General features: G+C 44.0%; 1 protein-coding gene across 1 annotated transcript in view; it reads right to left on the minus strand.

The window, feature by feature from the left end:
* Positions 1–11,705, minus strand: part of RUNX3 (RUNX family transcription factor 3) — a 62,848-nt gene extending 51,143 nt beyond the window's left edge. Inside the window, exons 1-3 of the mRNA XM_073317732.2 lie at positions 11,272–11,705; positions 8,501–8,657; positions 1,915–2,019 (exon numbers count right to left, since the gene is read on the minus strand). Of these exons, the coding sequence (XP_073173833.1) occupies positions 1,915–2,019; positions 8,501–8,657; positions 11,272–11,532 (523 nt within the window). The 5' untranslated portion in view covers positions 11,533–11,705. The remainder of the gene's footprint in view (positions 1–1,914; positions 2,020–8,500; positions 8,658–11,271) is intronic.
* Between the last annotated feature and the right edge of the window lie 476 nt (positions 11,706–12,181).

The following is a 12,181-nucleotide window of genomic DNA, read 5'->3' on the forward strand; positions in this document are numbered from 1 at the left end:
ATACAGGGAATGGATTGTCAGAAGACCTAGGTTCTGAACCTGACGATGACCTTATCCAAACTCCTCTCCCACCTTTTGTCTATTTATATTACAAATTGTTCAGGCCGGGGCTGTTTCTTACTATGTGTATGTACATCGCCAGACACAACAGGACCCCAACTTCAGCTCGAGCACTACTGTAATAGGGAAAAACCCCATTGTTGCTTAAAAAAATTGCATCCCCTGGCCTCTGACCATTTCAAACAATAACTACCACATCAAGCCAGCCCCAACATTCAAAACCTCTGTGCTCTTGTCCAAAATTTTTTAAAAACACCACCAACGCTCCCGCCCACACGCATACAAAAACTAAACCAAGTCAAACCATTTCACACAGAGCCCTGATGCTTGTTAGGCTCTGATCCTGGTCTGGCATTAAGAGGAACATATGGCCACAGCATCAACAGAAAATATTTTCTAAAGCATATTTAGAAGGATCAAAATGTTCCCCTTTAATCTTGACACTGACAGCTCTACAGCCAAAGAGAACAAATTCTGCCTTATAGTCCAGGAGGGTAGCACTGCGTAATCCTCAATAAAGGAATGTAAGGTCTGGGCAAAGCATTCCAGTTCATTGCCAGGCAGAAAGCAGAAAGGTGGCAACTGGGAGCTAAGGAGCAGAAGAAAGGGCTTGATCTGCAAATAGGAGAAGTGATGCAAAGTAAATGGTGGGGAGGGGGTTATGCTCCTATATAGCGTTATTCAGCCAGAGACAACCCATGGGGGAGGGGGAAGGGCAGAGTGAGGGCCGTGGCTTCAGCCGATGTTACTAAGCATGCTCAGTCTGTGTGAGCATGCTCAGTACAAGCCAACTAACAAATCGGGGGTGGGGAAGCACATGACCCCACATGACACCCCCAAACACACACACACGCATCACCTCTGCACACACGGTTCATGACTGGGGCTCCTTGGTGCTACCGCAGTACAAATAAATAATAATGCTGGAAGAATTCTTCCAACTGATTAACGCAGAGGACTTTCCCGGCGCTCCTAAATCCAGCGGAGCAGCCATGCAAATCTAGGAAGGCCCAAACCAGCTCGGTTCAAGTCATGTGGGGCAGGCAAATTTGAGATGCCCTCAACTCAGCTCTGTCCAGAATTTACATTTGATCAAAACAAAACCTAAAAGCAACAAAGGTGGTTCCATGACTGAGCAGTGCGGAGAGTTTGAAACAAACGGACAGCACATGCCAACCAAACGCTGCAGTGCTGGGAACCTGAAAGCGAAACTGACTGGGAACGAAAGAGGGCAACTGGCTTCAGTGCTTTGCATGACTCTGATGGAGAGAAATGCATAGAGAAAATGAACCATGAAAAGGAAACGGGACTTAGAAAGCCCTTTCTGTTTTAATACTCTCAGAAAAACATGTAAAGAAATGGGCTTGCTTAGGGTCCGACTACTAAGCGGCGGTGGGCACCATTGGCTTCAATGAGACAGCTCAGGATTTGAGCCAGTGGTTATTTTTTAAGCCGACAGCATTTGCCTGCATCCCGATGGCTATCAGGGACGGAGCAGTAAAACCATATCCCACCAATCATATTCACAGTGCTACTTGCGTAAGCACACAGGGTTGTATACAGGCAGCTTTCAACACACATATTCAGCGTGTGCTTACAGCATTCACCATCTCAAAGAAACCCTGCACATGCTGCAAATCATCCTCTCTTACGAGCGCTCTCATGACATGCCAGCACTGGCGTGCACTTTAATCAATAAAAAGGCCAGCACTTTGTGCCAACCTGCACCGTAACCACCTGACTGGGCTGTGCGCTGGCAAGGAAGCATCTTTCACATACATATACGCGGTAATGTCAGCCTGGTCCACACACACACTCCTACTCACCCACTTCCAAATAAAATACATAACTTACTTCTTGGCTCCCGGGGTCCATCCACAGTCACTTTAATGGCTCGGTGATAGGTAGCGACTTGTGTGGGGTTTGTGAACACTGTGATCGTCAATGTAAAGCTTTTTCCTAAAGGGGGAGAGAGAAAAAGAGGAGAGGCAATGCACCTGGGTTGATTTCTTCAGTAAGCAGAGTGCGGTCTTAGGCCTGGAAAGCCTAGGCCCGGATTTCAGAAATGATCATGAAGCCGCAAATGCTGCTGTACAAATGAAACTAAGGGATTCATATATTTAAATTTGCGAGGCTCCCTTTGTTGCTGGCAGGTACCAAGAAATTGACCTTGGTCCCACTGGAGTCAACGGCAAACCTCCCACTGAGAGACCTGGGCCCATTTCAGAATCAAAGCCAGAGCCCTCTTTGGTGCATTATAACATTGTACATTATTTCCCCCCTCTACCTAGAACAGCTTCCTTCTTCCCATGTGCCAGGGCATTTCCTCCTCCCCATGCACATCCAATCCTCGAAACCCAATGCTGTCAGCTCACTTCCCGTCATTACTCGCAGACCTGGAGCTCTCTGCTCCCCAGTGGCTGGGCACCGAGGGCCCGACTGTGCAACCATTGTTCGTGCCACCGGTCCCAGAAAGAGCTCAGGGCATGAGCAAACTTCTCCGCATGAGTCAGGGTTCCAGAATTGGGCCCATAAAAACAAAGTATTTTTCAAATGCTAGATACATACATTTGGATGATAAGGATAGATAGATAGATAGATAGATAGATAGATAGATAGATAGATAGATAGATAGATAGATAGATAGTAAAGACCTGATTGTGCAAACACTTACTACCAAGAGTAGTACTTACTACCATGTGTAATTCTATTAACTTCATTGGCACTGCACCCAGTAGTCAATATTTGCATGATGAAGCCCTGATTCTTTTTGAATTTACTGTCACGAACGTCCTTCTCTGAGCAGACCGCTCTTGCCTCTTGTTTTCTGTTCTTCCCCACCCTCCCTCCCTTCTTTGTTCTGTTGTCGTTCTTCGCCTCATTATCTGGAGACAGGGGCCAAAAGAGCTGAACCCTTCATCTGAACGGCCCCGAACTTTGGGAGCAAAGATAAAAAGGAAACAGGATCCAGACCAATCCCCTTGCTTTCAGTTTTGCAAAACCAAAAGCAGACCAATGAGGGTTTGAGGCTCTGATGATCTGCCTTATTCAGACTGTGGGTTCGTACTCATTTGCTTACTTGTCTGTACAGCACTAAGCTGTACTGGGGTGAGGGACCTAGATCAAGAGACAAGCTGACAGAAAAATGATTTAAAATACCAGTCTTAGGGATGAGGGGTTAAATTACATTTTTCAAGTTAATAGCGTTTATTTTTAGATAGGGACAATGTGAAACGGCCCGAGGAGCATCTGTGTCTTTGTTAATAATGCAGTAGCAATATTTTGCACTGATATAGACACACTTTGTTTCACCCAGAGCTCTGAAAGAACTTTGCCAAGGGGGGCGCTATCCTTATCCTTGTTTTACCGAGGGGGAAACAGAGACACAGAGAAGCTAAATGACTTGGCCAAGGTCACGGGGTGACTCAACAACAGTAGAACCAGGAACGGAAATGAGGTCTCCAAACTCCTCCCCCATCATTCCAACCACTAGACAATACTCTTCTCTACAACCAAGAATACAACCCAAAGGACAGATCCTCAGCGGGTGGGAACTGCCATAGCTGACACCAGCTGAAGATGTGTCTCCAAGAATCTTGCCTCCCAACTGCCTTCTCTGACTGCTAGACTATATTCTCTCAGAGCTTGGAAGAGAAAACCAGGAGTCCTGATTCCAGGCCCTACGCCCTAACCATTAGATCACAGCTGCCCTTCTGGATTGGACTATGCTCAGCACCAGTGTTGGCTCATTGGTATTATCACCAGACTCACTGTCTAGCCTGAATGCAGGATTTAACAAAACCATTCTTATAATGGACACTACTCTTGCCAGCTCTCTGGACTGCTTGTGTTATGAGTTTGTAGCTGTTTCACCTTGACTACCAGCCACAAAGAATTTTTGCTACCATATATCTCGTCTGGACAAATCCCATTTTACAGCCCTTAGGTCCTTGTGCATTCATTACACACACACACACTCACGTTTTCACTGGTTGTCATGAACTATAGCTGAGCAAACACTGTACAGAAAAAAAATCATTCCAATATCATTTTTTAGATGTCTACAATCATTTTAAAGGGATGCCCTATCCAAAAACTTTATGCACCCCAGACACCAGTGACAGAAACAAACGTTATAATTAAAATGATTTATTCATCTAAAATCAAATAGAAATTTAAAAAAACGGAGTCTCTCCCCGTGGGTTAACGTTCCAACATCTGTTCTACTGAAAATATTTCCTTGCAGGATAATGGAAAATGGCTAATTTTAAGTGGATACTAGAGAATATTCATGTAAAGGGTGACATTCACCTTGATGCAGAGAGCCAGCACAGAGTTTAAGATCTCAGATTAGGACTTAAATGGAGCAAATACCTTGTACTGGCTTTCTGCATAGAGGTGAATTTTCCCCAAAGTAAATTTCAGTATCAAATGCAAAGTATTTGCACTCACATCCTATGTTTAAGAGTTCTATTTATGCAGGCTAGGAAACACAAATAACGTGACGTGACCTTTGCATCCAATCAGAACTAGCCAACACAGTGAGAACATCCCATAGCAAAATACTCTCAGTGAAACAATTTACAGATCAGGAATTATTAGCAGAATTTATTCATGGAGCAAGTTCAAATATAGGCAATACGATTAGAGACAATTTCTGTCTGTTTGCGTGCAATTCGCAAACAGAACAGGAGGAAAAAGTCTTCCAGTACATTATTTGTTACAAAGCTTAGCACAAATACATGAACAATAACGTTCAGATTATCAGTCTGGTCTAATGCATAGCCTGGACATTTAGGAGATTTAAACCCTGGGTTCTATTCCCTGCTCTGCCTATTTTACGCAAATTACTTGACTTCTCTGAATTTCAGTTTCACCCTCTGTAACACAGGGTTCATAATAACACTTTCCTCCCTCACTGGGGGCATTGTCTTCAGTGGGAGCAACCTGTATTCTTCTTATAACAATATGTGATGCTTAGTGTTTCTAAAGCACAGTAGCAATCCTCAGATTAATTGCATTATACAGAGCAAATTATTATTATTATTATTACTCAGCATCAATTTATTCATTGCCATCCTTCTTTGGTGACAGACTAGAACAAGTACAACTTGAGTAATGTCAACCCATCTCCCTCCCCAAACATACCACTATGCACATCAATCATTCTAGGCAGTCTGACTGCATAAGAAGGCCTCAGTTCAAGTCCCAAGCTTCCTACTTTGGGCAAATTGCTAATTATGGGCCAGATTCCAAACGCTCTTACTCACATTGAATAGTACCTTACTCCATAAGGAGTTCTACTGATTTCAATGGGGCCGCTCCCAGAGCAAGATAATGTTCAATGGATCTTTGTGCAAGTCATTCAATCTCTCTGTACCTCTGTTCTCCATCTGTAAAATGGGGCTAAAAATATTTTTCTTCTCCCCCCCACTCTTTGTCTCGTCTATGATTGTAAACTCTTTGGGGCAGGGACTTTTTCTTGCTATGTGTTTGTGCAGCTCATGGAATAATGGGGCACCGATCTCAGTTGGTGCCTATCAGTGTTACCTTAATAACAATAATAATATACCAGAATCTAGTATGATGAGATCTTGGAGTAGATTCTAATTGGGTTTTACACATACAATTTATGCATCTATATATAGCTGATATGGAAATATATATGAATCAGAGGCCCAAATTCGGCTCGTGTACAACATTCCAAATTTCTGTTGGTGTAGACAAGTGCAGAATCTGGCCCTCTTAGAGATTTAAAAGCTCAAACAGGAGGAAGCAATGTGTGACAGAGAAAGCAGAAACCTGACGGAAATCATTTCTATCACTAATTTTTAAAAAAAGATATTTGGCCAAATTCTGCTTTCAGCCTCGCTATTCAGAAAAGCGCTTAAGCATGGTGCTCAATTTTAGCCGCATGTTTAAAGTTAAGCATGTACGTAGGTACTTTCACATACCTACAGATAAGTGATGTATAGATAAATTAGAAAACAGACACACATTCCAGTGCAGATTCCAAGTAACTCCATTGAGCTCAGCTGAGTTATTTTAGATCGAAGAGAGAAGAATTTGGACCATTGGGCCCAGGTTGTGCATTCTTGCCCCCCAAACTCCTATTGACTTCCTTGCTGCTCAAGGAAAGCAGGATTGTCCCCATTATTCAGCACAAGATGAACATGTTAGGGTCCAGTCTTGACATAGGCCTAAGTCATAAGTGCACGTGGGGCCTGATCCAAAGTCCATTGAAGCCAATGGGTGTCTTTCCACTGATTTTCATGGGCTTTGATCACGTCCATGATTTGGGAGACAGACTGTACACCTAAGTGCTTTCAAGAGACAGTGAACTCCTGATGTTTCCAAGCATGAACATGGGGACCCAGGGGAGGAAAGTTAATAATGAATTCAAGAGTCATGCTGAGATTGGGTTAGATTCATAGGGCAAGAAGGATCCTCCAGTCTGACCTCATGCACATCCCAGGCCACAGAACCTCACCCACTCGCTCCTGTAATAGGCCCCTAACCTCTGGCTGAGCTACTGAAGTCCTCAAACCTTTATTTTAAAAACTTCAAGTTACAGAGAATCCACCATTTACTCATTTGGGTTGGAAATTTGTGCAAGAAAGATGGAAAAAAGAGAGTGCCTCAGAGAATAATTGACTACAGAAATGAAAGCTGTTTTCATAAAAGAAAAACATTTTCCATCCATCAACCTGCAACCAGTTAAGTGGAGAGTTTTAAAGAAAATCTGCAACTTGGAAAAGGAGCCAACAGGAAAACGGAAATGTCTGAAAGAATGTAAACTATTCAGGTTTCATAAAGAGTAACAAGTAAACAATTATTACATGCAAATAATTTTTAACATCACTGGTTTTAATTAATGCCAAGAAGTCAAACTATCTTTGACATTTGTATGTATTCATTTGAAAAGTTAGAGAAAACACTGCCACTAAAATATTGGGTTTAACTTTTTGAGACGAACGAACTGCTTAAATCTGCAATGATGAAATTTTAAAATTTGATGTCAAATATGGCTGTAATGAATAATGCATGACGGTAAGGGATATAATACTTGCCTTCAAAAGTTGTCTGGCCTGCAGTATAGATAAGGGGATTCACAGTAGAACTGTAGATAGTGATATAGCACAATGTCATTTCATTGATGGTTGTTTTGAAAAGTTGGCTTGTACGTCTGCTGCATTATGATTAGTTTAAGGTTAAATTATCGTGTTATAGCTTTTTAAGACCAGAAGGGATCATTAGATCATCTAGTTTCACCTTTTGTATATCACAGGCCATAGAATATCCCATTAGTCCTGCATTAAGACCAATAACATGCTGGACTAAAGTATATCTTCTATGCAGTCTTGCTCTGAAGACTTCCCTTCGTAGTTTGTTCCAATGGTAAATCACCCTCCCAGTTAAAAAGTTGTGCCTTATTTCTAATTTGAACTTGTCTTGCTTTAATGTCCTATAACTATTCAATTTAACAAATTAGTTTAGTCTCACACCTTTAGAATATGACACTATGTCAAGGTATATACTTCACTCTGGAATTTCTTCTCACAAAAGAGTTTCAAATCTTTTTTTGTTTAACTCGTCTCCTAATAAGTGTAGCATTTAACCTGGAAAGACCGTAAATGGATTATAATAGTCAATTATATATTTTACTCATAACTTCTTTTTCTCTGAGGGGTGAGGGTCGGGTAGGGGAATAGTATTAGTCACACTTCAATCTCTCCATCTACAAACGCTAGTAATAGTTATAAGCTTGTGCTGATGATGTCCAGTCACTGAAAATATTTACTTCCCTTCTTATAAATCCTGAACAGATGTAGTATAAGTGACTGTTTAAAGTGGTACTGAAGAGACATTTGGACCTTTATGCTGCTATCCATTTAGGGATTAATCCAATGGGGATCTTTTCATAGATTTTAATGGGCTTTGCATCAGGCCTGCAGTCTGTAAAAATGGATACGTGTCTTTTTGTGCAATTTTAGTGTGAAAGAGTGAGAGACAAAAGAGAGCAGATTTAGGTTACAATAATCCACACCTTTGTATGTTAAAAATAGATTATTTTCCCTCTTCACTTATGACGTTTGTGCATAAATGTAGGTAAAGCCCAAAAGAATAGCTGTAATGCAAACCAGTGGAATCCAGCATTTACTGACCCTAATAATAATTGAATGGGCCCAACTCTGATTCCATTGAAAGCAGTGGCAAAACCTCCATTGACTTCATCGGAAGCATGATCAAGTCCCGCATCACTCATTTCAAAAGCTGGCAATTGTGGTGCCTCTCATGAAATTACACATAGTTATCAATCATTTCCCCTCCTCCCCACGCTTTAGGAGGCCATTCCACTTCTACAAAGACATCTCCACGCTGATTTGCAGTTGCTTTAAAATCAAAGCACCGTACAGTTACGTCGGTGACAGTTACCTACCTCTGCCACTTCGCCCAACAAATCTCAGGTCATTAAACCTTGCCACTTGATTTTTCATGACTGCGGAGGCATTTCTGAGCTCTGCAGAATAATTCTCATCGTTTCCAGCCATGACCGTTACTACAGTCCCATCAGGTACATCTCCAAGGGCTACCACCTAGGGATCAGTGCAACAAGGTTATTTTATACTATTCGTTATTCGTAATATTATTATTAAGCTGATCAAAGCAGGCTCATCATTCTGCAACCAGACATGAGGAATTGTCATTCTGAGTAGAAAAAAGTATTGATTTTTTTAAAAAAAAATTTAAACTGAAAAATATTTCTTTAAGAAAATTCAAAAGAATTCTAGTTCCTTTCCAAATTCTAGTTCCAAATAAATCTGGCAAATTATGTCCTGATAGCTGAATGATCCCCCTGTTTTCTTAATTGGCATATTTGTATATTTTGAAATCCCTGGGTTGTTTTTTTTTTTAAAGTCAAAGTCGAAATATTGTTAAAATGCGAACAATTTTCAGTGAAAATTTTGCCTATGTAAAAATGGTAGGATTTCTCTCGTAAGAGATCGATCTCTATATAATCCACCTGCACTGGTCGCTAATAGCATTACCCGAGAATAGAAGAGAATTACACGTCAAGAATTTCATGGTATATCACGCAGTTACAGACTCTAGGATTTCATCTTTAACTTCCACTTCAGAAGCTAAGCTCCCGATTATACACGCCACAACGCACGCAGCTGTAGCAGAAAATTCCACAGAATCATTGCAAATATTGTCAAGATTTCATTCTTTAAAAGGGCCAGGTGCAGCTGTTATTCTAAACAGCTACGGAAGCCAACACAAACTATCCTCCTCAGTCCTACGACATACAGCCGGGCCTGTATTCGTTTCCAAATAATTGCTAAAGGGAGTCTTCCTGCCCCCACGCTAGTTGATATAAATACCTGTTTGTAAAAGGGGTCAAATAAACCGCTGGAGCTGAAGAATGTTTTAAAAGCCCTTGAATGTAGGGGCTGCAACATCCTGAAAGCCTCAAGCGAAGAGGGCTCACTTTTGCTATTCTGCAGAGACAGTTTCCCTCTAACCACTTTGGATCGAAACCTACCAGGGTTCTCCTTTGATTTCAGCTGCGGGCGGGGAGTTGGATGTAGCGCTCTTAAGCTTTAGAATTTTGGCAAACGGAGACTCTCAGAAATGAAGGAACTCGTATTTCCCCATCGACTTTCCAGATTTGTCCTTTAAGATCTTCTGTAGTGAGAGATCTCCCTACTATTTAAGACCATCGGGGTTTTTTTAAGCAGGGATTTTTGTTTTCGTTGTCAGCCTTTTCTTGGTTTGAGAGGGGAGACAACATTCAAAAGTTATATTTACACTCCTATCGCTGAAATGTATCTTCTTACTTTGATCCTTTCCCCGGGCTTATTTGCTCAACGTTTGTGCTCTTAAAAGATCATCTGCACCAATGGCGTCAAGCCCCTTTAGGTTTATCTCCTGGTCTTGCTCAGTCTGCTTTCTTGCAGATCTATCATTTGAGCAAAAGAAATTAAACTCGAGTTTTAAAATAGCATTCATCACTTCCCTCCGCCCCCGAAATACAGCAACACCGCTCTGAATGTGCTGGGTTTGGTTTTCAGTTTCTTTATATCATTTTTATATTAACTCCCTTCCCCATACGTTCAGATCAGATACATTTTCTAGTCACACCTCCCTAACACACACACAGAGTTACTTTTTGCAATACATTCTGTATAGTGTGCATAGCCAAAAAATTTACAGATGTGTCCCCCATAAAGAAACTTTCTTCTGTCGCCTTTCCTCTGTCGCCTTTCCTTAGCTAGCTCTGCAAGACTTTCGTCCTTCTTTATTAATTCCAGCCTTCAGTTCCTGGTTTGTTTGTTTTTTCCCGTGTCTACAGTTTAACACCCATTCTTCCTAAGAAACCGAAGAGAAACTCCATAAATCCCTAAAGGATTCGCGTTCAAGTTGACCACGAACGATTTATGTTCGCCTTTATTGTTTGGCCTGATCATGAATCCAGAATAAGGGAAAATATTTTTTTTCCGTTGTCAGACTTGTGTGGCTTCTTAGTTTGGATCCGTGGGGAAAGCTCGCCTGGATCTGTGTAAGGTGACTGTCACTTATTTTTGCGATCTTTCTTCCTCGGATAGTTTTTCCTCCGTTCAGTCTATACCTCCAGACACAGAAACCCGCTCGGTTTTTAATGTTTAAATATCCCACAGGACCTAACTGACTGAGTTAATTACAACCGGGACAAAAGCAACGAGGAAGCAACATGGAAAGGAAAGAAGCTGCTCTTTAATGTAGCCCAGTTGTCTCTGCAGTTCACTTCTTCCCTTTATTATTTCAGAGCAGATCTTCCCCCTGCCACTTAGGTAATTAGCCTCTACTCTCATTAAACTTCAAAGTTCCCTGAGAGCTCCTAACCCTATGTTATATCGGAGATGTTATAACCGCAGGGCAAAGCAAAAGCTTGATTAAAAATAAATACGCGCACTGAAAGTGAAGGCAGAACTGATTTAAAATGAAACGGGGGGGGGGTGAGCTGGGGTGTCAATATTAAGGTTTATTTTCGTGGGTGAGTTTCTCCCCACATATCCTCCCCACTAAAAAAAAGCCTCTCATCCTTCTCCTCCCGTCCCCAGCCGTTGCACAGGGGGATCAGACAGGGTTTTAGCTCATCCCTTTGGAAGAAGCCACATCTGGCTGGTCTGGAAACATCCCCCCCCCCCTCCCAGCCCCTTGGCTTACCTTGAAGGCCACCGGCAGGGTCTTGTTGCATCGCCAGTGTGAAGGCAGCACCGAGCACAAGAAGTTGGGGCTGTCTGTCCGCACCAGCTCGCCCGCGTGGTCCGCCAGCACGTCCACCACCGAGCGCACCTCGGGCCGACTTCGGGAGCCCGGCGCCGGCGCGCTCAGCGCCCCGCTGTTCTCGCCCATCTTACCGCAGGGGAAGGCCGTGGAGGGAGGTGTGAAGCGCCTGCTGGTGCTGGGGTCTACGGGAATACGCATCACAACAGCGGGCGTTAGAGAGCCGGCGAGCGAGGGGCGCGGAGCTGCGGAGAGGCGCCCGGAGCGCGGAGCTGCCCCTCTCCAAGCCAGGGGCCGGCCGGGTCCGATGCAGCTTCTGGGGCAGCGCTGTACAGAGAGCAGGGAAAGAAGCAGCGGCCCAGGGAGCCGGGGTGTGACCTGCGCTCAGGAAACGCGCCTCCGCCGCGGCCTGGGACCCGCAGACCAAAGGAGCCGGGGGACAAGGTCGAGTCACAGCTGGGGCGAAGGGGGACCCCAGATCCTGAGGGTCACCCGTGGGCTCCGGCGCCGTCCCCAGTCACTTGGCCGCTCCCCGGAGAGCGCTGCCCCGGGCTGGCGTCGCGTGGAGGCAGGGCTCGGGTGGCGAGCTCCTGGGCTCTCTCCTCCCTCCCTGCCCGCAGCAGCCGGCCCTGGAGTCAGGCAGCGAGTCCCCCTCTTTGCCGGCTCGGGGCGATTCGGGACACACACAGAGCCTGGGCGCGCCCGGGTCCCTTGGCAGGGGGCAGGTCTCCGTGCAGCTGGCCGGAGCCCACGCTGGGTCCCGGGAGGTTTCCTTCCTCTCTGGTGCTGAAGCCGCTTTGCCAAGCGGGGCGCGCTGGCGGGGCCTGTCCTCCAGCCAAACTCCTGCCCG

This window comes from Lepidochelys kempii, chromosome 19, assembly GCF_965140285.1.
Source record: "Lepidochelys kempii isolate rLepKem1 chromosome 19, rLepKem1.hap1, whole genome shotgun sequence".
In the NCBI taxonomy this organism is placed as follows: Eukaryota; Metazoa; Chordata; order Testudines; family Cheloniidae; genus Lepidochelys; species Lepidochelys kempii.